The sequence below is a fragment of the Staurois parvus genome, unplaced genomic scaffold, assembly GCF_062004578.1.
Source record: "Staurois parvus isolate SC_StPar_1 unplaced genomic scaffold, SC_StPar_1.0 ptg001181l, whole genome shotgun sequence".
NCBI lineage: Eukaryota > Metazoa > Chordata > Amphibia > Anura > Ranidae > Staurois > Staurois parvus.
In genome coordinates, this window is record NW_028318977.1 from 2,426,552 (window position 1) to 2,454,107 (window position 27,556).

The window sequence follows — 27,556 nt, forward strand, 5'->3', positions numbered from 1 at the left end:
TCAAAATGTTCTCCTCTTTTTATTGCCTGATAAGAACTCTCGATTGTTCCTCTCTGGTCTCAGCAGGATAATATAACATTTTGGTAAGAATATACAGCTTAGCAGTCCAGCACTAGAAGCTAAGATAGCAAATATTTGAACAGCCACAGTGTATTTGCCACTGGTGCTCAGGTAGGCCGGGATGAAGGAGATCCAGACACAGCAGAAGACCAGCATGCTGAAGGTGATCAGTTTGGTCTCGTTGAAGCTTCCTGGAAGGTTTCTTGCTAGGAAGGCCACTAGAAAACTTACCATAGCCAGAAAGCCCATGAACCCCAGCGTCAAGTAGAAAAATTCCTTCTGTCCTTCATTACATTCAAATGTTATCTTATGGTGTTGAGTGTTAAGTGTTAGAAAAGGAGGAGACCTGTGAAGCCATAAAGAACAAATGCTTGTCTGCAAAACTAAGCAAAGTCCTACAACACTACGAGGGATGGTGGGACCCAGCCATTTCCTCAAGGGACTATTCAGTCTGGTGGCTTTAAAGGCAAGGATCACCATGATAGTCTTGGCCAGGACTGAGGAGATGCTGATGGAGAAGGCCACACTGAAGAAGGTTTGTCTCAGGAGACAACTGAAATTGGATGGTTGACCAATGAACACCAGGCAGCAGAGGAAGCAGAAAATGAGAGACACCAGAAGGATATAGCTCAGCTCCCTATTGGTGGCTTTGATGATGGGTGTATCCTGATATTTAATAAAGATGATTAGGATGCAGAGTGTGAGAACTGACAACATAACAACCGTTATCACTAACACAATTCCCAGTGGTTCATTGTATGAGAGGAACTCTATCACCTTTGGGATGCATCTGTTTCTTTCCTCATTAGACCACTGATCAGAGGGGCATCTGGTGCATGCATCAGCATCTAAACAATAATGTGGAAATTCATTATTAATATATGTAAATGGATGTGGTCTTCAGTCAATAAAGCTAAAGAAAAACTATGGTCAGCTATTTGTAATGAAAAATATGTCTTTAGCTTTTGGCATTGATAAGACATCTATATTTACTAGATACACATTTGTGCTGTTCTCCCCGCACAAGGTAATGTCAGGTGACAATCTCCTGATTAGCTGTGACAATCTAACATTTCTGTGGCTGCAGACACAAGAATGTTCTACAAGTGTCCCCTCCTACATTGTCATTCAATCACAGAAGTTCTTGACTTGGGAAATTCAGGGGGAGTCAACACCCAACTTTGTTTTCTCTTGCCAAACCCTCCGCCTCTTAAATTTTATAATCCCACAAACAAATGTATCCAACACCAAACTTGATCCTATTGGCCATATGGACCACTTTATTAACAAAATTAGGTTCCAATAACTGAAAGCACATAATCAACAAATATAAATCCATAATAAAGCTGTGGGTTGACAGTCCTTAAGGGTGAAATAGGAAAACGTCACCAACAGAATTGCATCTGCAGCTCCACCTTGTTACCTGATATGCCCCCAGCCACACCACACTACCTCAGGGCCTTCTGCAGAATCTTCTCTCTACCCTGATTCCCTAACACCAACAATATCCAGATGACACAAAGGAGCACCTTATCTTAATTAGGTCCCACACCCACTTTACACATATAAACTCCTTCAAAGCCCTTCAGCAACAGCAATCAGAAACAAACTTGACTGTTCCCATCATCCCAACTATGGGTCGGCAGGAAGTTCCTGAGACAATGGTCAAGCTGAAAATGACTCTCCTCTGCCCTACCTGAAGCAAAGGCAGCCCATATCTGAATCAGTTTTTTTTGTTTAACAAATGGGTGGAAAATATAAAAACTGACCTGATTCCCCATTTACACATTCAAGGGTTTTGGGGGAATCTTCTCCACTGATCAGTGCTGTCGGCTTTACCCCTCTTCCCTGAAACCACCCATTTGAGGTCATGTGACCCTGTTATTTTGTTCTGTTTTTTCCTCCCCCTTACTGTCCCTATTTTCAAGCTTCCCATTCCACAGGTCATGAGAGGTCCTCCACCCATGTTTTTTGCCCTTTCCTTCCAAGATCCTTCTTTTCAGGTCAGATGTTCATAGCTCGCTGATGTCTATGGTTAGATTTTGTATAGCTAAATAGCATATTTAGAACTCACTTTGACTTGACGTTCTGAGATTTCATATCAGCTATAATCAGGGGTGGGCTGACAACTCATTGAGCCCCCGGGCAATAGGGGATCATGGGACCCCTGTGTCCTTGCCCAAACTCAAAAAATCCTATGAAAAAGGTATCAGGGACATCTCATGGGGCCCCCTACTTACCCCGGGCCCACGGGCAGTGCCCGAGATTCCAAATGGTCAGTCCGCCCCTGGCTCCGCATGTCTTTTTTATTGGCAGAATATATTATGTGAATGGAAATGCAGAGTTTTCCTAGATGTCAGAAACATAGAGCTGGTGGGATGCAGTGAATGACATGGCTACCAGCAGCAACAGAAGAGCTGGTACAAAGACAATCCATGATCAGATTGGTTCTCCTAAACAGAGAATCTTGGGACCTGTAGTCCTATAGCCAATACATTTGTGAGTGCTGATTGAACTACAACTACCAAAGAGCTGGAGAACCAGAAGTATGCTGGGAGAGCAGATTTATTCTACAGCAAGGGAGTGGTCTGCTCTTTTGGTGCAGGAATTAGAGCTGAACACAGAGGGACTGCCTTTGTCCGCCAGAGACGGATTGTTGGCCTACTGCTGTGGGACTCTGCACATCATTTCAGCACAGCAGTGACACCGATCGCCACACCGTTATCACATCATCTTCTATCACTCTCTGGTCTTCACACAGACAACCCTGCTTGATGCTCTGACAGGCCATTAGATGGTAACCCTGCACTTCCCTGCAAACAGCCAAGAGCCTGGGCAAGACCTTTCATTCCTAGGAGATCATGCTATCCATAGGATTTAGTGAGCAGGTGGATGCCTAACCTCTCTCTTTCATCACTGTAGAGACACTGCATGCAGATACCTTTACACCTCAGTATCAGGAGATCTTTGTTGTGAGCAGTACCTTAGTCAATCTGTTTAACTTCACTGAATTAACAGTATTCACTACTGCTTATGGGCCCCACCATTGCTAGCAGAAGACAACGGACACCACTATATCAGGAACTATAAACATCACAGCACTCAAGTTGCAGTTTCTAGTTAAAGGGAATTCCTCTCTTCTAAGGCCATTGTTATTCAAATTAGGATACTTATATCTATTTATGATGGAGTATATAGTTACATAATTCTCTGCATCCAGCATTGCAGCATCGGTGACCTAGAGGGAGCTGATAAGTTAACAAGCCGTTTCTTCCCCCTCTTACTGCTGGTGTTGCAGTTTAATTGTTGAAGCTTATTACTCAGGACTGTGTAATTCGCTAAACGTTGCCCTTGAACCCCTCGTGTTTTGTTTTGTTACTGTATTGTCTCATGTACTGTCCCCCACTATAATGTACAGTGCTGAGCCAAACCTTTTAGCGCTATATAAATACTGTATAATAATATGATAATAATAAATTATCCCTATATGACCAGTGTTCTATCTGGGTTAACTAGCATTGTATATCCTAAACCCATTATTCTTGTGGCCTACTCTTTTGAACAAGACTAATATAGAGGTGTTACTAAAGGATTGTGTCTATTGCATTATTATCCTATACCAATGAAATATGTCTGAACCAGGGGCGGACTGACAACTCATGGGGCCCCCGGGCAATAGGGGATCATGGGGCCCTGTATCCTGTCCTAAAAACTAATAGCCCTGGTACACTGGCCTACAAACTGCTGATCCTATTCTCTGCCCTACTGACCCCCTGTACACTACCCTGCTGACCTCCCATCCTCTGCCCCCTGACATTTTTACTGTACACCCACATAAGACGAGATAGATCTGGCCCTGCTGCCAATATGTAGATAGTTACTCTGCTGGTGAAATCACTCCCTTTGGGGGGGGGGTGAAAGGAGCCTAATCAGTGTTCCTGGAGGGGGTTCCAAGCCTGAGAACCTTATGAACTTGTAGCTGTTAACCATGGACTTCAGGGGCGGACTGACAACTCATGCGGCCCTCGGGCAATAGGGGAGGGCAATAGGGGATCATGGGGCCCCTGTGTCCTTGCCCAAACTCAAAAAAGCCTATGAAAAAGGTACCAGGGGCATCTCATGAGGCCCCCTACTGACCCTGGGCCCTCGGGCAGTGCCCGAGTTTCCAAATGGTCAGTCCTCCCCTGGTCTGAACCAAGAGTGTCAGGGGTGTTGGGAGACTTGCAAGGTCAAGGTAACCACTTGGGACAAGCATTATCAAGTGGGGTAGCGCTAAACTTTAATAGATGAACTCCTCTAAGTCTTTTTTTTTAGGGAATCCCTTTATCAATGTATGGAACATATCCGTGAAGGCTTTCATTTATCCAAGTCATGGTATAGGTAGTAACAGTTGCTCACCTTCAGCTGGACTTGCTTTGTATTGTTGAGGATATTTCACAAATTTTCCACTCGGTTGAGTGGTGAATATTCCTCAACCAGGGGCGGACTGACCATTTGGAAACTCGGGCACTGCCCGAGGGCCCAGGGTCAGCAGGGGGCCCCATGAGATGCCCCTGGTACCTTTTACATAGGCTTTTTTGAGTTTGGGCAAGGACACAGGGGCCCCATGATCCCATATTGCCCAGGGGCCCCATGAGTTTTCAATCCACCCTGTCCTCAACACTTGTCCAGTTGACTAACCACTGTTAGCTTTGTGTGGAACTTACCTTGATCAGCTCTGGCAAAGCCCCCCCAGAGGTCTATTGAAAGATATTCAAAGCACCCACCTAAATTAAAAGAAACAGCAGCTCCCCCATATGATACCTGTGTAATTGGTAATCTCTCCCTCAGAGCAGAGGATACAGTCATAGCAGCAGATGGGTCTTCCTTCAAGGGGAGCTTTCCTGTACCCGGGTCGACAGCTATTGCTGCAGATGGAGATCGGCACCTGCCAAGAAGACAAAATCATCAGCCACTACATCAATTCTACTTTAGTCTCTGGCCAGTCGATTGGTACCCAAGATGGAGTAAAGGTGTATAGAGACCAGGGAAAGTGGCACAGTTATTATTTGGTTAATTCAAAGTAACAAATAATACATGGAAAACGGCAGCAAGGTGTTTACTTAATAGTCCCAAACAATATGGTATCGGAGTCTTGACAGCCCAGGCAACTCAGGTACAACACTTCTCTGCAACATGGGCAGTACTTTAATAGTCCCAGCACTTGAGATGACACTTTAAAAAAAGATTACTGGAATAGCACCCAAGAGAAGAAGGTGGCAAAGAAGTGGTGTAGGCAAGCTTAGTAGACTGAAAAAATAACCTTGTCCCAACTTTCTAGAGTAGCCAGATAGCGGAGCACGAGGTGGTATCCTTGCTTTGTCTCTCCTCGACAGGAACGTCTCCCTAGCGCTAAATACACTTTCCCTAACCAGCACGGATCTTGTCTCTACTCTATCCACTTCACACTTCACAAATGTGTGTCAGTTGCAGTTGGGCAGTGCTATTTATTAGCAGTGCCCTCACTAAAGATGGCCACAGAAGTCAACCAGTCTTGCAGTGTCCAAATGGACAGCTGCTCCCCTGATGACACTTGCAGAGAGTTTAAAGGAACAAAGCCCCCCTTAACCCCCATTCCCTCTGTACAGTGGTCAGTTAAACAGTGCCACCTACAAAGGGGGGATAAGCTGCACCATTCCTGCTGGGTCAGGTAAACAGTGCCACCTACAGAGGGGGAGGATAAACTACACCATTCCTTCTGTACAGGGGTCAGTTAAACAGTACCACCTACAGAGGGGGGGGATAAACTACACCATTCCTTCTGTACAGGAGTCAGTTAATCAGTGCCATCTACAGAGGAGGGATAAACTGCACCATTCCTGCTGTACAGGGGTCAGTTAATCAGTGCCACTTACAGAGGGGGAGGATAAACTGCACCATTCCTGCTGTACAGGGCTCAGTTAAACAGTGCCACCTACAGAGGGGGAGGGGTAAACTGCACCACTCTTTTTGTACAGGGGTCAGTTAAACAGTGCCACCTACAGAGGGGAAGGATAAACTGCACCATTCCTGCTGGGTCAGTTAAACAGTGCCACCTATAGAGGGGGAGGATAAACTACACTATTACTTCTGTATAGGGCTCAATTAAACAGTTCCATCTACAGAGTGGGGATAAACTGCACCATTCCTTCTGTAGAGGGCTCAGTTAAACAATGCCAGCTACAGAGGGGGGATAAACTGCACCATTCCTTCTGTACAGGGGTCAGTTTCACAGTGCTACCTACAGAGGAGGGATAAACTGAGTCCAATCACAGGCTTGGGGCGAGATGGTGACCAGGCTATAATTCATAACTGCAGCTGAAATAGGCGTGATCCCATCATTACTGCCTGTCAGAACTCTGTTTATCTTGGGGGAGTAATAGACAGAAATTTAAATTATTTGAACAAAATATTTGAACTATGTTTGCCTAGAGTTCAGGTGTATAACTTAGCAGTCCATAAATGTGATGGCTGCATTAGTTTTCTTCTTTCAGACTTTTTTTCTATTTGACAACATTCTGAACTGTGCTGTATATATGGAGGAGCAATCTCATCCTAGGTTAGGACTACTGGGAAAATCTACTTTGTAGTATTCCTCCTCCTTTTCTCATTGTATTTCAAGTACAACTAAAGGCAAAACATTTTCCTGGTGTCTCCATGGCAGCATACCTCTGATAAGCTCCTCCTTGAGCTCCTCCCTCTGGACCAGTGAATATTATAAAAGAAGACTAAAGGTACCCCCCAACATTCTCCATTTTTTCCTCATACCTCATGATTAGTGAATGGAGGTTGAACGTCCTTACCTCTGCCATGAGCAGCTTCCATCCAGGTTCAGCCTCTCCCCGCTGCAGTCCCTATTCAAGAACACCTAAATGATCTAAAAAGATTGGGAGTGCATTTTGGGGGTCTTTTGGGACAGCAGATGTTTCCTAACCTGGAACACCATGCCTGCTAAAATGTACATGTCATTCTCTGGAGCCTGGGGCAGAAGGAGCAGCTATGCCTTTCCTTTTCCTTTTTTTTTTCTTTTTCTGTACCTTTTTTTCCTTTCTATTTCTTGTGACTTCTTTCTCAAGCTCTATTCTCTTTTTTTCCGCACTTGTTGAAAGTCTGCTATACCTCTTTCTAGTTGTGTCCATCTTACCTGTTCAATGTCTCTAAAGCATCCGGAACACACTCCATGCAGGCACTTGTGTACCCTTTTTGCCCTTACTGCAATTTTCTTCCGGAGGCATGGATTATATCCACTTTTCTCCAACCCTCTCCACTATTTATAGTCCAGAGCTCTTAAAATGGCCTCCTGCTGTCTTGGGAAAGATTGACTGTGCCTGAGAGCTCCTGGAAGTACCAAGGCATGTACCTGTGGTCACTTTTTTTTCTCCTTTCTCCCATCTTTCGCATCTCTTTTTTGAAGAGCAATTTTAACTCTATCTTTCTTGTAGCTGCTCCTTTGGTCCTTCGCTCGAGATGGGCCATTTGCCGTCCAAACTAGACCCTCCTCTGCTTTTATGGTAAGGAACTTCGGCCTGGTAAGTATTTCAGCCCTGTACGCCAGAAGAGGTCCAAGAGGACATCCAGGCGCCATGAAGAATCCAATGAAGGCAGCTCAAGCCAAGATTGATCCTCTAGATAAAAATATAATTCAAATGGAGAGCATTCATCTGCAAAGAGACAGCTGCCATCACTCTCCCCAAGTCTCAGGCCACAGAAATGATGGGCATGCAGGGCCACCTCTTTGCCCGATACATTAGCCTGCAAAGACTGTCTCAGGGACTATGCCGCAAAAAAGGGTTTCAGAAGGCCAGTAGGTGGTGGACCTACTTTAAAAAGTTGTCAATGATTCGCTGGCAGAATTAGTAGCAGCTTTTCTGTTGCAGCAACCAATGTAGCTTCCTCAGGAAGAAGCAGATGACGAAGCACTACCAAACCCTTCCTCTGACAAAACCTTCTCACCCCACGGCAGATCATCTATCTAAACAGAAGGTTGATATCGATCTGTCAGAAGATTCCTCAGATGACTGGGGCCCCCGGAACTGCTGTGGGTGTGGGGCAGAAGTCCTGGACCCTCTGTCCTGTTGCCAGCTCTTCTGCTGGGACTGTGTGTGAGCAGGGACTGGGTGTACTCTGCCCCGTTGCCAGTGCTTCAGCTGGGGTTAGGAGTTCCACTGTATCGGCCTGCTGCTGTTGTACAGGGCTGCCCGCCATGGCCTCCTGGAGCTCTGGAAATGCTGATGGTGCTGGGCAGAGGTCAGTGGTGCTCTGCCCTGATGTCAACTATTCTGCTTGAAGCTCACTGGGTTGTTTCTCCTTAGCAGAAAAGTCTATTAAATCCCCAGTCTATGGAATTGCTGAAAATCCAAGGAACACACTAGCGGGACTTGAGCCTAGTGCCAGTGCTTTGGGCTGACTCATAATCCATAACATCCATGGGTGGGGGGAATACTGTTGAACTTCATCTAACAGTATTTTATATGCTTGTTCCAGCTCCTATAAAGTTCAAGTCAGGGCTCAATCCAAGCTCACTGGGAAGTTCCAACACCCTAACTGGAATGTCCTCCCGTCTCCACTCCGCTGCACTACTGAAATATGGATCTTCCTGAAGCATCTGAAATATCAATCCCGGGCCACTGAAGTCATAGCCTTCTATAAGATCACTGCTCCTCAGCCAAGGGCACACTTGGGTAGCATCAGGGCCATCTTTAATATTGATTGAACCCTGGGCAAACATTTTCTTGACCCCCCCATGCAATTTCGCTCTCCACCTGCTCTGAGACAAACAATAGCAGGTAGATTCAAAATTAATTTACGTCAGCACACTAGGCAGCAATTTCGACAGGTTGCTAGAGGTTACAGCTTATCATTAATGCTCACTGACCGGTTACTAGAGGTTACAGCATACACTATGACTCTCTGATTGTTTGCTAGAGGTTACTGCACATCATTACTGCTCACTGATTGGTTGCTATAGGTTATTGTACATCGTTACCATTTATTTATTGGTTGCTAAAGGTTATAGAACATCATTAAGCTCACCAATTGGTTGCTAGAGATTACAGCACATCATTACGGCTCACTGATTGGTTGCTAAGGGTCACTGATTGATAACTTCTGTACCGCAAACCTCCCCCAACCTCTCCACTCCAACCCCCCGCTTTTGCTCTACATGCCTGCTTTGCTCATCTATGCACCTACCTTCCTTATGTCTGTACATCCCCTCCAAGCTCACCTGTGCACCCCAAACTAATTCCTTCTCTGCCTATCTCTGCTCATCCAACCTGCACCACTCTGCTTACCTTTGCAGAACAGGCTGATGGTAGGCTCAATGACCACAGTGGCAGGCAGGACTTTCACACTGTTTACCTCCCTAGTGGGCAGCATTCAGCAGAGGTGATTGTGGCTGGAACCTCAGGGGGTAATGAGCATACATATGAATGCCATCTCTGTTTACATATGAATGCCACCTCTTTTTGCTTGTGCATGCCACACTATTTACATATCAATGCAAGTTGTTTACATGTGAATGCTGACATGATCTGGGTCATCTGTACATTGCAATAGGGCAGAGTTGGGCAGTATAAGTGACAGCATTTCACAGTGAGATATCGGGACACAGCTCAGGAGGAAGATTTCAAGGGACAAGGATATTTAAACCGGGACAATCGGCAAATATGGGCAGATGCTTTGGGCCCTACAAAAATGACTGGGTCTAGGACAGCTGCCCCTTTTGCCCTGCCTTAAAGATGGCTCTGAGTAGCACACTGTTGCAGTGCCATATACCCATCTTCCAGCACCATTTCTGTGTGGACCAGCCTATACAGCTCCATAATCCATCCCTCCTGAGGTTGCTCTCCGTGGGATGGTATACACAAGTTCAACTGCAGCCACTACCTATCCAGGAATGTAGGAAGAATATTTCCATAATAGTCTTAATCCACTTGGAGAGCCTCCATCCAGAGCTTCTCTTAATTCCAGAATGTCCTGGACAGAACTAGACTCTCTATATTGGGCAATATTTTATTTGGCACTGGAACTCCTCTTCTGTGGTGACCGCCTCCTGGAACACTTCTTAAATATCTCCTGAGTCTCAGTAGTGGTTTGGATGTCCCAGGCTGTAGGAAGCATCCCACTGCTTGCCACCAAATGTGAAGGACAAAACTTTGTTTCGATGGCGACCGGCTCCTGGAACACTTCTTTAATATCACCCAACGTTGAGTCCCGGTTGGGGTTTAGATGTTTCAGACTATAGGAAGCATACCACTGATTGCCACCAAATGTTATGGAACGCCTGTCACCCCAATTGGGTGATTCCATCAGAGAATCGTATCCTCTCTACTGGGACACAGTACCAAGGTATTATAGCCGGATATTGCACCCAAGACTAGACGAGGCTAGCTTAGATGCCAAACTGGAAGTCTTTTTTAACAGAAAACACAGGTTTTTTATACACTCCAAATATAGGGGCAGTGCCCACATGAAACAAATACAACAGAGTCTGTTTGTTTTCGGGAGAAATGGACTGGAAGCTGAAGTAAACTATCCCAAAGGTTCCTCCCAGGCACACACCAAAAAATAGAGCCCCCACAGATGTCAGGGGCATGGTCAGTAGGCAAATGGCTAGCCTGCAGTCCCCTCCAAAAGCCCCTGTGCTGGTTGGGTCTGTCGCATCAACTAAAGGCAAAAGTTTTTTTTTAGTTTTGGATAGCGTGGGGATGGATTAGAACACGTGTCAGTTATTATTGCTGTCTGTGCTCCCGTTAGGAAGAGTCACCCTCTCTACTGTATTTATGCGATTAACCATTGTCATCAAAAGTAACATCTTGGGTTGACATCAGAACATTAATAGAAGGGAAATCTTCCAATTGAGACACTAGTTCTGGTGATGCTGGTGACACCCCAGGATTCCCTTATTTTGGAGGGATTTCTTTTCACTTCTTGTTTTGGCTATTGGGCAAGACATGAATGGGAAATCTCCCCAGTGGGACACAGATGGCAAAAAAATGGTAGGGATTATAACCCTCCTTTATTCTATCCAAAATAAAATAATGTGCCTTTAGTTACACTTTAATGGATCCCTCAACATTTAAAAAATAAAGAAAACAAGAGATCTAAAATTCAGCATGTACCGCACATTACATAATTACCTGTAAGAAGTAATCATTCCACAGGATGGCACTAATGTTCAGACTTATCTTCTCTCTTGGAGGATTGGCCTCAGGATCAATCCTCCCGACTTTCACCAGGTTGAAGCTGCCATTGATGACCTGGATGTTAATGATGTCATAGGATGCTGGGAGGTCCCCCTCAGAATTAAACTTCATCACCTCCCCGGACTTTGTGTTGAAATTGGTTTTCTTGAGGTAACGGAGCACCTGATGTATTTTGGAACACCAAATATTAGGAGCTTGAGCTTTGTATTCACATTTAAGAAGAGTTATACACGGTATCAGTCTGGATTTATTATTCCACATATTATTATAGGTGGTGTCAGTCTGGATGTAGTATGATATATAATCATACTAAAACATCTACTCCGCCAAAGAGTGGAATTTTTTTTACTATTAATTTTAATTAATTTTAAAAATAAAAAGATCAATGATAGTGGAGAACTACTGCAAAATCTAAAACTATTTAAAGAACTCAGTTTTATGAGGCCATTGTTGTGTTGCACAAATTCCTTCCAAATTTCCAATGATTTTCATTGGAGAGATTTTTTTTGTCTCCAGCCCTTTCCATAAAACCCCAAAACTGTCTATATTAATGTGCACCAGCATTGACCAGTGCTAATTTACATCCTGCCTTTGAGAGAAGCCAAGGCCAGGGCAATGGGTTGGCAGGAGGTGTGGCTGCCATGGGCACCGTGGTATCACGTGAGCTGGCAGGGGGGCGGGGGGGGGCTGTCAGGAGATTGGGGAGGAGGGGACTTGTGCTGGAAAGGGGAATTGGGGGGGGGGGAGGTGCAGCAGGGGGTAAGAATTGCACTAGGAGGGATAAGGAACTAAGAAAGGGTTTTTTCCTTTTGCAGAATGTTACCATGTTGGAGGAGGAAATAGTTTTGTATGTTACCAAAGCTTTTATGGCTCATGAGTGGTGCATTGAAGCAATATGTCATTACAGCATCAGGGAACTATATTGTTATACTGTTGTTATCTGTCTGAAAGGTCTGTAGTACAGTGTGAGCTTATAGAGACCAGCAACAGTAATTATCTACACTGCCACTTCTGATGTCTTTGTTTGGTCATTAGAAAGGATGTTGCTAGTCATTGTAATTACATAGGGAAATAAATGGATCCTTGTCTTCATATTTGCCACTTTAGTAGAACCAATAATAAATGGGAGTCTTCAGTGGACTGCTGGGCATTGAGCAATTACTTTTGGTGTTGCTGGCAAAATAGATAGAGAGCCAATGTATTAAGAAGCAGAGTGTGTCCTCCTTAGATGCACAACTAGTAGACATCTACTCTAAGAAAGTTGCTCATAGCTGAGCGCAACATGTTCAAAAAGCTGGCTTGAACCTTGCCTTGATTTCCAAGCTGTCTTAGTCAAGTTGCCCAAGGGCCTTAATTGCCATGATATACTTCCTACCCCTTTCCACACACAGTCGGTGATTTACTAAAGCTGGGCCACTCAGAATCTGGTGCACCTGTGCATGGTAGCCACTTCTAACCTCAGCTTGTTCAGTTAGGCTCTGGCAATAAAACCTGAAAGCTGATTGGCTTCTAGACGGACGTGCACCTGATTTTGGACTCTCCAGCTTTAGCAAATAAACCCCACAGTCATCCTTTACTATCATCAAGATGTCGCAAACGTGTGCAACAGAGACTGACGCAGACTCCATCTTGCTAAGGGGATCCATTTCTCCCTTATCCTTCCCATACCCCTCCATCTCACTGAAAGGAGACATTTGGCCAGTGTGTGTAAGGGACCGCCTGACAGCACCTCTATCAATCCCCTGGCAGAGCCTCCCCAGAGTGTGGAGTCTAAGCACTGGAGCACTTGTTCACCAGGGCCCCTAATGGTGGGGATGGACTTGGAGCGCTGCGGTACCAGGTCGCAGCTGCTAGGTATCTCCAACAGGGGTAGAGGAGTCTGACAGGAGCTCCAGGGGGCTAAGAGTCTGATGTGAGGGATCCTAGTGATCCCTGCGGGATGGATGGATGAGCTAAATCAGAGTCATACAGGCCGGGTCGGTAACTAGCGGGTCGGTGAGGTACAAAACGGTAGGCAAAGGATAGTCGGGTCACACGCAGGGTCAATACCAAAAGATCAGATTTAAAGGGGAACATCCAGGAGCAGAGTCAGGCAGGCCAAGGGTCAGAACAGGAGAAGGCAGCAAGGTCAAACAATCCAGATAAAGATACTCACAACACAGGTAACAGCATACAAAGACCATTCGGCAACAAGTGTTTGTGCAGAGCTGGCTTAAATAGCCTGCCCTGCACCTGACAGGCGCAGCCTAGGTCCTAGTGCCTGCCTAGTACTGTCAAGACGATGGGTGAGCCTGGGTCCTAGTGCCCTGCCACCTACACGTCTTGGCAGACACCTACGCCCGTGATGGTCCCTGACATTGTGTGTGTGTTGGCCATCTGATGAGGTGTCCGGTTTTTATATAAGTCTTTCATATTCTAAGATATGAGACATAGGGGAAAAATTGATTTGAGAAGTGTTCATCTAATTCTGTCACCTACGCTGAGCTAGGTTATTAGCTCAGCTTCCCTTTCAACTCTTGGGAAGGCTCTGTTATCTTTTTACGAGGTGTGAAATTACACAGGTACCTTGGTCAATGAGACTCCAACTCTCTTGGGAAAGCTGGCCTTATCTTTGCCTAGGTGAGAAAGGATACAGCTTCCACAGACAGCTCGGCACCTAGCTAGAGATGCCTTGGCCGGCCAGTGACCCATAAACTGTACACACACACACACACACACGCACACTGGCCAAATGTCTCCTCTTAGTGAGAGGGAGGAATAGGGGAAGGATAAGGGAGAAATGGATACCCTTAGCAAGACGGAGTCTGCGACAGTCTCTGTTGCACACATTTGCAACACAAAATACTATGGTTTCTATTGAGCAAAAACAGATATTAAGTCCGTATTAACACAGGTTAACCACTTGAGCTCCGAACGGTTTTACCCCCTTCATGACTGGGCCATTTTGCAGCTCAGCACTGTGCTATTTTAACTGGCTATTGTGCACTCATGAAATGCTGCACACAAACAAAATGTTTATCTTTTTTTTTCATACAAAAATAGCTTTCTTTTGGTGGTATTTGATCACCACTGGGTTTTTTTTTTTTTTTTTGCAATATACTTGAAAAAAGACCCAGAATTGTGAAAAGAAAACCAATATTTTCTACTTTCTGCTATAAAACATATCCAAAAAAAAAAAAGTTAAAAAAAATATAATTTCTTCATACATTTTTGGCAAAATGTATTCTGCTACATGTCTTTGGTAAAAATAAAATCCCCAATAAGTGCATATTGATTGGTTTGGGTGAAAGTTATACAAACGATGGGATATATACTGGAATTTTTATTTATTTTGATACTAGTAATGGCGGCGATCAGCGACTTGTAGCGGTACTGTGATAGCACGGCAGTCAATCTGACACTCTGTGGAAACTGACTGTTGACTAGTATACATAAACATAGTCCTTAAAACATGATAGATATAAATAAAGCCCAGTAATGTAACAGCAATAAGTGCATATAGGGATCAATAATCGATATTGATGCATCCCACGTTGTGATAGTGGACATCCAAACATAAGTGAGGTATCAGTGGTTCCCGTGCTCATAGGTGTGTATATATAATATGCACTAACCAGATAGCGCACAAATCTGTGAGTTTGAGTAATCAGACCACTCCTGGTACTCTGGAACTGGGAAGAGCAAGACTTGAAGATCATCTGGCAAACGAACAGCTCGGCAGGTAATCAGTATTACATCTTTACCATCTGTAGTGCCTTATCCATCCAGCAGGGGGTCATCACCCAAATATAATAGGCTCTCTGATAGCAATCATGGAATCACCCAAATAGTATGTACCTTGGATTATGCGGATCCACCTTAAGAGAGGGGGCTCGTAATACACCGAGCCCCAGTAGAAACTCTGATAGTGTAGTAATTTGTGATTCTTTATTGATAATTTTGAAAGCAGATAAGCACTCACATTCAGTAGGTGAAACAGATTCAAAGATGGCCACCGGCCTCCACGTGGCTTAGACGGCGTGACGTCACTGGCTAGGCTCCACCTTAACGCGTTTCGTGCGAACGAGCATGTTATCAAAGGGACGTGGTTAGTGCATATTATATACACATCTATGAGCACGGGAACCACTGATACCTCACTTATGTTTGGATGTCCACTATCACAACGTGGGATGCATCAATATTGATTATTGATCCCTATATGCACTTATTGCTGTTACATTACTGGACTTTATTTATATCTATCATGTTTTAAGGACTATGTTTATGTATACTAGTCAACAATTTATTTCGCTTAGCGCTGCATTTTTTATATGATATCTTTGAGAAGGTTTTTAGGTTGTACCTATGCTAGTTGCTCATACAACAGTCTAAGCGCTTGTTTCCACCTCTTATTCTGTGGAAACTGACTAACTGCCACTGACATCTCCAGTGACACTATTTCAGTGGTCAGTGCTAATAATATGCACTGACACTGTGCTAACATCTAGGTTAACATCTAGGGAAAATTATTGGAGCAACTGTGTGCTAATTTTACTAAAGCATATGCCTTTTTTAATTCCCTGCTTTGCAGGGAGTCAAAAACCAGCACATCCCACTGTCAGGACAGAGCTCTGTGTTGTTTACAATCACAGAACTCTGTCCTGTCATCAGCTTCACCGATCAGTGGGTCCTGGACACCAGTCATTGGATAGGACCCTCTGATTCGCTTGTGCTGTGACTAATCACAGCACAGCCGGGGTGGCTTCTTTCCAAGACTGTATAATGCTAAAATTAAGTTTAGACTTTTGTTATTTAACCAATTTTGCTCTTTCTATATACAAGCTGATGAATACAAATCACAGGCTAGGTATTTCAATTTAATACATCATTTGGCACGCACCTTCCTGGGTTGAGCATCATTAATATTTGCGCACGTTCCATTGAAATAACCCTTGGATACAGTTGGACAGCCAAGCAGTGAATGCAGAGCATGGGCGTAGGCATATACTGCCAGGTAAGCATGATAAGTCAAGCTGAGATCATTTGTCTCAAATAATTGAGCAATATCACTTTTGAGCCTTTCCTCACCAGTGCAGATCACGTCTTCCTTTATAATACTTGCATTTGACCTCTCAATATCTGCATCTCTAACAGGCCAGTGACAGCTGAAAGCCTTCTCCCAGAACAGCCTAATAAATGGGTATGTTGTGCTGGCATTTGGGTGAAGGTGTAGGAGGACCTCCTCAAACCCTGGCAAAGGGGCAGCACTGGGAACGAGTCCAATTGTCCCATTTAGAACCTTCCAAGCCTTCTTAGAGAAAAGTCCAGGGGTGATTATGAAGGAAGCTGAAGAGATAAAAATTTTCCCAGTGACTCCATCATCATACATGGCATCTAGAAGGGCCTTCACGTGAACCTCCTGGCTGTGGAGAACAATCACATTGATGGAACTTCCTTTAATGACATTCACCACTCTTCTGATCTGCTGGGCCGAATAACTCAGATGGATTTTCTCCAGAAAAGCAACACAGCCTCCATTTCTCTCTATCCCAGCTCGTATAATCTGGGCACCCTGCTGCCCAACATCATTGTCCACCACCAACATTCCAACCCAAGTCCAACCAAACCGGCTAACCAGCTGAATGATAGCAATGTTCTGAAAGAGGTTGCTGGGCATGGTGCGGAAAAAGGATGGAAATTTTTTTTTATTGCTCAGAGCTGACAGGGTTGCCCCATGACTAATCTGTAAAGGGAATCATATACATATCATTACTTAGGATTGATGTAAATATGAGGATAACTGTATCAAATGACCATCTCTTTAAACGACTTCCAATTTTAATTTTCGTCTTGGAAATTGTTGTAAAGTCATTTTACATTCAGACGTTTAACATTTGACACCTTACTAAAACTGGAGCACTCAGAATCTGATGCAACTGTGCGTTGTAGCCGGTCAGCTTCTAACTTCAGCTTGTTTAATGAAGCCTTGGCAATAAAACCTGGAAGCTGATTGGTTTCTTTGCAGAGCTGCATCAGATTTTGCACTCTCCAGTTTTAGTAAATCAACCCCCATTATGTGCTATATATTTATGAAATGTACAGTATGATTATCGCTGCACCAAGGATCCAGTCACCATCCCTGTTCTGAAAGTACAGTATACCTTGGTTTACTAACACCTCGGGTAACATAATTTTCAGTTTACGAATAAGAATCCATTAAAAATAATGTCTCAGTTAAATAATTTTTTACAAAATACAAACAAATTATTTGGTTTTCAGTGCATTTACAAATTAATTTTTAATCATGTCCCTGTACAGTATTTATGCCTTAAAAATGCACTTTATAACGAGCTTTGAGCAGATACATTTTTTTTCTACTTTTGCCTTTAAAGTGCACTTTATAAAGAGTTTTGAACAGATAAAAGACTTTTTTTTACTTTTTCTGACCTCTGGAACACGCTTAATTGGTCTTCAATGCATTTACAATTTTTTTTTAATCATGTCCCTGTACAATACTATGCCTTTAAAGTGCACTTTATAAAGAGTTTTGAACAGATAAAAGACTTTTTTTTACTTTTTCTGACCTCTGGAATGGCTTAATTGGTTTTCAATGCATTTACAATTTTTTTTTAATCATGTCCCTGTACAGTATTTATGCCTTAAAAATGCACTTTATAACGAGCTTTGAGCAGATACATTTTTTTTTTACTTTTGCCTTTAAAGTGCACTTTATAAAGAGTTTTGAACAGATAAAAGACTTTTTTTTACTTTTTCTGACCTCTGGAACGGCTTAATTGATCTTCAATGCATTTACAATTTTTTTTAATCATGTCCCTGTACAGTATGTATGCCTTTAAAGTGCACTTTTTAAAGAGTTTTGAACAGATAACATTTTTTTCACTTTTTTCTGCCCTCCGGAACGGATTAGTTGGTTTTCAATGCATTTGCAAATTTTTTTTTTAATCATGTCCCTGTACATTGCTATGCCTTTAAAGTGCACTTTATAAAGAGTTTTTAAAAGATAAAAGACTTTTTTTTTTACTTTTTTATGACCCCCGGAACGGATTAATTAGTTTTCAATGAATTTACAATTTTTTTTTTAATTATGTCCCTGTACAGTATGTATGCCTTTAAAGTGCACTTTAAAAGGGTTTTGAACAGATAAAAGACTTTTTTTTACTTTGTCTGACCTCTGGAATGGATTAATTGGTTTTCAATGCATTTACACTTTTTTTTAATCATGTCCCTGTACAGTATTTATGCCTTCAAAGTGCACTTTATAAAGAGTTTTGAACAGATAAGACTTTTTTTTACTTTTTTCTGACCTGCAGAACGGATTAATTGGTTTTCAATGCATTTACAAATTTTTGTTTAATCATGGCCCTGTACATTACTATGCCTTTAAAGTGCACTTTCTAAAGAGTTTTGAACAGATACATTTTTTTTTGCTTTTTTTTTACCTCCGGAATGGATTAATTGGTTTTAAGTGCATTTCTATGGGAAATAGCGTTTTGGTTTACAAATTTTTTGCAATACAAAAAGTCCCGCAGAACACATTAAATTCGTAAACCGAGGTAGGCCTGTAAATCAATTACAGGTTAAGCCACATACAGAGCTTGTTGTTAAAGTCTATTGGCAGATGATACCTACAGTATAGATTTCCATGAGGAGTTATAGGAGATGTTCAATGATTAATCATGAGTCCAGGGGCGGACTGACCATTTGGAAACTCGGGCACTGCCTATGGGCCTGGGGTCAGTAGGGGGCCCCATGAGATGCCCTTGGTACCTTTTTCATAGGCTTTTTTGAGTTTGGGCAAGGACACAGGGGCCCCATGATCCCCTATTGCCCGGGGGAGACTATTGGTGCCTAGGAGGGGTCCTCTAGGTCAGGAGTAATAAGGATAGAATGAGTACAGCAGCACTCTCTGACATTCACAAGGGGGAAGACTGACACCCGCAGCAAGCTTTCTAAGGAAATCGTTTGCTCTTGCCATGGGAGATCTTCTGAGAAGCCAAGAGGGCTGGTGGTGTTTGCAGACATGGAGCTGGGAGCAGCTCTACAGGAGGAGAAGAGACATCCCTGCACAGGGGCGGACTGACCATTTGGAAACTCGGGCACTGCCCGATGGCCCAGGGTCAGTAGGGGGCCCCATGAGATGCCTCTGGTGCCTTTTTCATAGGCTTTTTTGAGTTTGGGCAAGGGCACAGGGGCCCCATGATCCCCTATTGCCCGGGGGCCCCATGAGTTCAGTCCGCCCCTGTCCCTGCATGTAGTCAAGAGAAGTTAGCTGCTATTTCCTTGCCCATAAGGGACTGTTGCTGCTGATCCACTACAACTGACAGCTCTCAAGAAAAGAACAGTCCAGGATCTGCCTTTGTACTGTACATAGAAAGAAAGTGTCCCCATTCCATTTATTCAAGCCAGCTGGGCATCCCATAATTCCTATTTCCTTATCCAAGTTGTTTTGCCTTAATAAAACATCAAAACCGGACTGGCCACTGTCTTTTGGATGCAAGTCTGTGTGAGAAATTCCTGTTGCCTGGCTGTGCAGAAAGAAGCATAAGGGTACCCACAACACAGTGTCTCTCACAAGGGTAGCGCCACACAAGCATGACTTTCAAAAGGCAGAGGCATGATGGGACTTCCAGTTTTACACCCCTGCTATAGAATCTTTATTGTAAGGTTTTCATTTCTTTGAGTTGATTCATTTTATTTCTATCTTTTGTAAATAATTTAGGAAAGCTTAATTGTTATTTTCTTTCAAGATCAAATCAATATTATTTTGATTCATTCATGGGGCCCTTAAACAGCCCATAGGCAGGGGCGGACTGACTATTTGGAAACTCGGGCACTGCCTGAAGGCCCGGGGTCAGTAGGGGCCCCATGAGATGCCCCTGGTACCTTTTTCATAGGCTTTTTTGAGTTTGGGCAAGGACACAGGGGCCCCATGATCCCCTATTGCCCGGGGGCCCCATGAGTTGTCAGTCCGCCCCTGCCCATAGGCCAATGCCTACTCTGATCACAGCACACTGGTGAATGCTCACATAACCACTTTTTGCAATTGTACTGAGCAGAATACCCAACTCATGAAATTTGAGGTGGATGAACAACAACAGCAAAAGACCATGCCGGACTTCACTGTTGTAGGCTGAAGGCAGACAGACAGAAGCCTGGAGCTACAGTAAGCACAGGATAGCCAGCACTGGACAGATGAAGTCTGGAAAAATGTAGCCTGGTATGGTGATCTCAACATCTGCTGAGGCACACAGATGGTGGGCCGGTTACAAACTCGGAATCCTATAGAAGACCTTTGTGATATAATAGAATTGAAGAATTGCAGCCTGAAAGTGCAGCTGAAAAAACCCAAAAATACATTAGACTGTAAAGAGGCCCTAAATATTATTGGTGTTCCGAATAAATTGCTTAGTGAGTATACATATCTAAAGAACTTTAACTTTTAGATACCTGTGGGTAATGTAGAGCACCCAACATTTGGGCAATGGGAAGAGATAAGGCAGAAAAATGTTCACCTACAATCCCGACCATGACTGAAGGCGAGTGACAGTCGTATCCTGGAAAGGGGTTTCCAAGTCCTGAAAGCAGGGACAGAACTCCTCCCACAGCCCGGAGCTCGGACATACAGGAATCTAGGAGGCTGAAGCCAAGAGTGATGTTAGGCAGGAGGTCTGGAGTATTGTTAACTTCATCTAGTGCAAACATGAGTCCCAGAACATCCCGATAGTAACGAATATGGAACCTACACAAGATGAGAGAACATCAAGAGATCAGGATTTGTATAAACTATGTTACACACAACCAGGGCCAGGACAAGGGGGGGGGGGGGGCGGCTGCCTTGGGCGCTGTGGTATCATGTGATGTGAGGAGGCACTGCAATGAGACCCACATGGAAGAAAAATATATCTGAAATATATTTTAAAAATATTCTTCCCAAATGTATTGCCATATATTTGAAATGCTACAATTTTGGCCATATTCAATATATTTCAAAATATATTTATATAAATATGTATAATATACAGTATATATATATATACTGTATGTTGAAATGCGTATTTATTACAAAATATATGAAAAATATTTTTAAAAATACATTTCAAATATACTGTATGTCTTTAAAAATACAAATCTACATTTTTGGAATGCATTTAGAAATATATGTAAAAATATATGTTAAAATGAGGTTTTTATATGTAAAAAAAAATATCTGAAGAATATATATAAAAATATATATTTTTAAAAATATATTGTTATATTATTTATTGAAATATATTTTGAAAATATATTGAATACGGCCAAAATTGTAGCATTTCAAATATACGTCAATATATTTGGGAAGAATATTTAAAAAATATATTTCAAATATAGTTTTCTTCCATATGGGGAGTTGCTGCCGCTACCAACGGAAAGGATTAGTGACAGTGGCAGCACTACTTCTGTCAGCTTACCTTTGAAAGAAACAAGCTAAATCTGGAGAGGAGGTGTGGGCTGTGCTCTCTCTCTACTAAAGCTTCTCCCTCCTGCTACTGCAATGCTCCTGGATCAGGACTGTAAGATTAGGACTGCACAGGGCTTGCTTACCTGCCCCCATCCCCTACCTGCAAAGAATGTGGGTGGGAGGAGGGTAAGCACACCCTATAAATCTCATGGATGCAGGGATGGTGTAGGCAATGATTTGTGCTGCAAGGGGGGATTTGTACAGGAAAGAGGGGGGATTTATGCTTAGGAGGGAAGCATACAGATTAGTGCTCCATTTTTGGGGGAGGAGGGGATTTTTGCTGACACATAATTCTCATACAACTTGGGGGAACAGTTTGGCATGTTTTCCCTGGACTCTAGATTACATGACACCGCACACAACTATTGGTTTCCCAACATATTCATTAAACATAGCCTGGGTTCATTTTGAGGGGAGATTTGCCAATCCAATGAATTTTAGGGGAGCTGTACATGTATCAGCGCAAAATAAATTGTTAAACAAAATGTAGTGGGGTGCAGGTCTTTTAATGAGGCTTAAAAAATACACAAAACATTATAAAAAAAATACACAATTCCCTTATGTAACATGCAGTGGTGGGGGAGGGGGGTGCCCCTTAATTATAATAAATATATGTTTGTATATGATTAATTATTTGCTCAAATTTTACATTGTTTGGGAATAAATGTACCACATGAGGCCGTAGGGATGCACACCAATCATGCACACAAATCTAAATGCTTATAGAGAAACATGGAAGGAGGGTTGATAGAGAAGTGAGGATGAGATGCAGGGGGCTGGGAGAGAGCCCAGGCTGGAAGGAGCTCACCTCCAGGCAGAGGGACCTTGAAAGGAAATAAGCTGTGGACTTCACTGGCCCCCTGAGGGAGTACCTCCTGGCGACAGGGAAGGAGCGGCCCTGTTGATAGACCTGGTAGCAGCCACCTACCCAACAGCAGCAAAGGAGCAGGACTCAGTGGGTACTTCTACAACCCCTGGGCCAGAAAGGGGAGAGAGCATTTGGTTGGGGAACCTGATTAGCTCTGTACTCAGGACTGTTACAGCAACTTTGGACTACCTTGCCCAGGGATTCCTCCAGACAGCTAGATGCAGAACAGGATTTATCTGGGGTCTGGGGTCGTACACCAGGAGAGGATGGAGAGCTCTCCTAGAAGAGAAGTTCTGACTGTAAGGCTGGTATATAGTTCAGGAAGTTTGCTTTCAGTTATCATTCCCTTGAGCATGCCATACACCCTTTACCCCATCCAAGTTCTACATCCCTAATAAAACTTCAAAACAAAGCTCAAGGACTGGTTTTCTGTCTCCTGATACAAGTCTGAATGGAAGCTGTGTGATGCCTAGCTAAGCAGGACTATAGGGGATCTCAAATCTTCTAAGGGGGTAGTGCTACATGTACAAACAAAAAATATTTTACAAGCAGTAGAAGAGGCAGTAGAAGGACGTCCTAAACCAAATATATGAACCTGTTGAGGTTCACCTCCCATCATCTGGGAACCAACGGTATTGAGAGCCACCAATCATACAGTCCTAGTCTTCTCTCCATCTGTCTCCTGTTTTTGAATATGTACTTACAAAAATGTTTTACAAGCAGTAAGAGAGGAAGTAGAAAGACATCCTAAACCAAACAGATGAACCTGTTGAGGGTCACCTCCCATTATATTATTTGAGAACCTACGGTCCTAGTTTTCTCGACATCAGATATTGTGTTCCAAGCTTTTCACTCCTATTACAGAATTTAGTAAAAATACAGTATTGTAAAGCCGTATTAAGAACTGTGATAAGAACTAATATAAGTACATCATCTAATTATGTACTTACAAAAATATTTTACAAGTGGTAAGAGAAGAAGTAGAAGGACATCCTAAACCAAACAGGTGAACTTGTTGAGGTTCACCTTATTATCTCAGAACTAGGGGCGGACTGACAACTCATGGGGCCCCCGGGCAATAGGGGATCACAGGGCCCCTGTGTCCTTGCCCAAACTCAAAAAAGCCTATGAAAAAGGTACCAGGGGCATCTCATGGGACCCCCTACTGACCCCGGGCCCTCGGGCAGTGCCCGAGTTTCCAAATGGTCAGTCCGCCCCTGCTCAGAACCTACAGTATTGAGAGCCACCAGTTATACAGTTCTATTCTTCTCTCAGTCTGTCTCCTGATTTTTCATAGGATGAGAAAGAAAATTGCTGGAGCAGAAATTTGTCTCTTTCAGTGGCTTCAGGGTAGTCTTTTTATACTCACAATTAATATTTTCCCACATACAGTAGATACTTTCCACCTTTGATCATTTAAAAAGTCTTTGTACACAAGGAGTTCTAAGCCTTTACATAGTTACATAGTTAGTCTGGCTGAAAAAAGACAAAAGTCCATCCAGTTCAACCATAGGAAAAAAAAAAGTTATAATCCGACACCCACAGTTGATCCAGAGGAAGACAAAAAACCCAGCAAACCATGATCCAATTTGCTCCTGCTGGGAAAAAATTCCTTCCTGATCCCCTGGATATTCCCTGGATCAACTTTACCTATAAATGTTAGTATCCAGTTATATTCTGTGTATCTAAGAAAGAATCCAGGACTTTTTTGAAGCAATCCACTGAGTTGACCAGAACCAACTCTTGAGGGAGTCTATTCCACATTTTCATAGCTCTCACTGTGAAGAAACCTTTCCATGTTTGGAGATTACATTTCTTTTCCTCCAGAAGTAAAGAGTGCCCTCTTTACTAAATGTTTCAAGGCCCTGTGTTGCCCTAGCGTCTGATTATCAAGATACCAAAGGGTCTAGTATGGATTTTAAGGGGGACCTCATGCATTTGTATTTGTGTGTGCATGAGGTACCTCCTTAAAATTCATACCAGACTCAAAGGGGTTTATTTACTAAAGCTGGAGAGTCCAAAATCAGACTCCTTTCTGCATAGAAACCAATCAGCTTCTAACCTCAGCTTGTTCAATGAAGCTTTGGCAATGAAACCTGGAAGCTGATTGGTTGCTATGCAGAAGTGAGTCTGATTTTGCACTCTCCAGCTTTAGTAAATAAACCACAAAGGGTCTGGTACAGTGGGGCAAAAAAGTATTTAGTCAGCCACCAATTGTGCAAGTTGTCCCACTTAAAAAGATGAGAGAGGCCTGTAATTGGCATCATAGGTAGACCTCAACTATGAGAGACAAAATGAGAAAAAAAATCCAGACAATCACATTGGCTGATTTGGAAAGAATTTATTTGCAAATTATGGTGGAAAATAAGTATTTGGTCAATAACAAAAGTTCATGTCAATACTTTGTTATATATCCTTTGTTGGCAATGACAGAGGTCAAACGTTTCCTGTAAGTCTTCACAAGGTTGGCACACACTGTTGCTGGTATGTTGGCCCATTCCTCCATGCAGATCTCCTCTAGAGCAGTGATGTTTTGGGGCTGTCGCTGGGCAACACGGACTTTCAACTCCCTCCAAAGGTTTTCTATGGGGTTGAGATCTGGAGACTGGCTAGGCCACTCCAGGACCTTGAAATGCTTCTTACGAAGCCACTCCTTCATTGCCCGAGCAGTATGTTTGGGATCATTGTCATGTTTGAAGACCCAGCCACGTTTCATCTTCAATGCCCTTGCTGATGGAAGGAGGTTTGCACTCAAAATCTCACGATACATGGCCCCATTCATTCTGTCCTGTACATGGATCAGTCATCCTGGTCCCTTTGTGGAGAAACAGCCCCAAAGCATGATGTTGCCACCCCCATGCTTCACAGTAGGTATGATGTTCTTTGGATGCAACTCAGCCTTCTCTCTCCTCCAAACACGACGAGTTGTGTTTCTACCAAACAGTTCTATTTTGGTTTCATCTGACCATATGACATTCTCCCAATCCTCTTCTGGATCATCCAAATACTCTCTAGCAAACTTCAGATGGGCCCGGACATGTACTGGCTTAAGCAGGGGGACACGTCTGGCACTGCAGGATCTGAGTCCCTGGCGGCGTAGTGTGTTACTGATAGTAGCCTTTGTTACATTGGTCCCAGCTCTCTGCAGGTCATTCACTAGGTCCCCCCAGTGTGATCCTGGGATTTTTGCTCACCGTTCTTGTCATCATTTTGACCCCACGGGGTGAGATCTTGCGTGGAGCCCCAGATCGAGGGAGATTATCAGTGGTCTTGTATGTCTTCCATTTTCTAATTATTGCTCCCACAGTTGATTTGTTCACACCAAGCTGCTTGACTATTGCAGATTCAGTCTTCCCAGCCTGGTGCAGGTCTACAATTTTGTTTCTGGTGTCCTTGGACAGCTCTTTGATCTTCACCATAGTGGAGTCTGGAGTGTGACTGTTTGAGGTTGTGGACAGGTGTCTTTTATACTGATAACAAGTTCAAACAAGTGCCATTGATACAGGTAATGAGTGCAGGACAGAGGAGCCTCTTAAAGAAGAAAGTACAGGTCTGTGAGAGCCAGAAATCTTGCTTGTTTGTAGGTGACCAAATACCTATTTTCCACCATAATTTGCAAATACATTCTTTCCAAATCAGCCAATGTGATATTTTTTCTCATTTTGTCTCTCATAGTTGAGGTCTACCTATGATGCCAATTACAGGCCTCTCTCATCTTTTTAAGTGGGAGAACTTGCACAATTGGTGGCTGACTAAATACTTTATTGCCCCACTGTATGTGTTTTGGGGGGAGTCTCTACATAATTTTTCTTTGGAGGGAGTCTGTGTGCTGCATCAGCTGCATACAGTATACAGGGCTATGTTCTGGCAGCGGGACAGTGACCCATCTAAATTAATCTGGCCTGGGCTCTGCTCAGCCATTCACAGGAAGCCTTACATATTATGAATGAATAGAAGGCTTGCTCCAATTAGCTTAGGTAGAGAGGTGAGCAGATGATATTATGGTCTCCACCTCCAACCAGAGAAAGCTTTGTGTTAATTCATAAAAATACAAAGCTTGCTATTTGCTATGAATGGCTGACCAGTGCTCAGCCACAACTCATTTTTCATCTGGGAATAGGATGAGAAGTCTCCATACCACCGCCAGACACGGCACTGTTTACTGTGTGTAACTGATGCTATATACAATTTATACAACGCTGACTGCAGGCACATGTGTTACTGAAGGAAATAGTTTGGACCAGCTTCATAAATGGAACATTGAGTTAGGCTTTAAAAAAATCACTGCTCCAAGCCAATTGGAATTTTTAAAAAATTTGTTTGCATTGGTACAGGTTCCTCAGTGCAGTGCCCAAACCCATGCTGTTTTTGATACCCCCCTTGTCTATTAGACCAAAAATATATATTGTTTTTTAATTTGAGAGATTAAGCTTCTGTTGATTTCTATGGGTTTCAGCATCTGAACTTGTGGCATCTGAAGTTCATTAAATAATGTTTAAATTGAACCCAGGTAAGTTAGGCTCATCACTACTCTTGATAATCATAAGCTCAGATACCAGATAACCTAATAACCATGTCATACATTCTACATTAAATGACCACAAGCAGAAAACAACTCCATGAACATCACTTTGGCCTTCAGAGAGCTGCCTCCAGAGCTTACCCTGTACAAGAAACTGGCGTTGGCTCCTCCTGGAAGGTTGGTAGTTGGAAGATGAATCCGGAGTGAATTACAAAAACTGCCCCAATCAGAATATTCCCAACCTGTGTGAAAGTATCCATTGGCCAACCCTGGACACTGCAGCTGGGACTAGACTGACCTTCATCCAGCCATGAGAGAAGGAGGAAGACTTGCAGCAGTCTCCTTGTGATGGCCATTCATGCGATCGTTCTGAACTAGAA

At 43.3% G+C, this 27,556-nt stretch overlaps 1 protein-coding gene across 1 annotated transcript; it reads right to left on the minus strand.

The window, feature by feature from the left end:
• On the minus strand, nucleotides 1-27,556 carry LOC149438569 (extracellular calcium-sensing receptor-like). The gene is made up of 6 exons (XM_089659653.1): nucleotides 27,318-27,556; nucleotides 20,736-21,027; nucleotides 16,168-17,010; nucleotides 11,220-11,447; nucleotides 4,864-4,987; nucleotides 1-908 (listed from the first exon to the last, which is right to left on the minus strand). The coding sequence occupies exons 1-6, from the start codon at nucleotides 27,530-27,532 to the stop codon at nucleotides 1-3; spliced, it is 2,610 nt and encodes an 869-aa protein (XP_089515779.1). The 5' UTR covers nucleotides 27,533-27,556.

Coding starts and splice junctions, on each gene's coding strand:
- LOC149438569 (XM_089659653.1), bottom strand. CDS start 27,532: ATGGCCATCACAAGGAGACTGCTGCAAGTCTTCCTCCTTCTCTCATGG. Junction 21,028..27,317: donor ACGCCAGTTTCTTGTACAGG/GTAAGCTCTGGA, acceptor CATCTTGTGTAG/GTTCCATATTCGTTACTATC. Junction 17,011..20,735: donor GTGCTCTACATTACCCACAG/GTATCTAAAAGT, acceptor TTCCCTTTACAG/ATTAGTCATGGGGCAACCCT.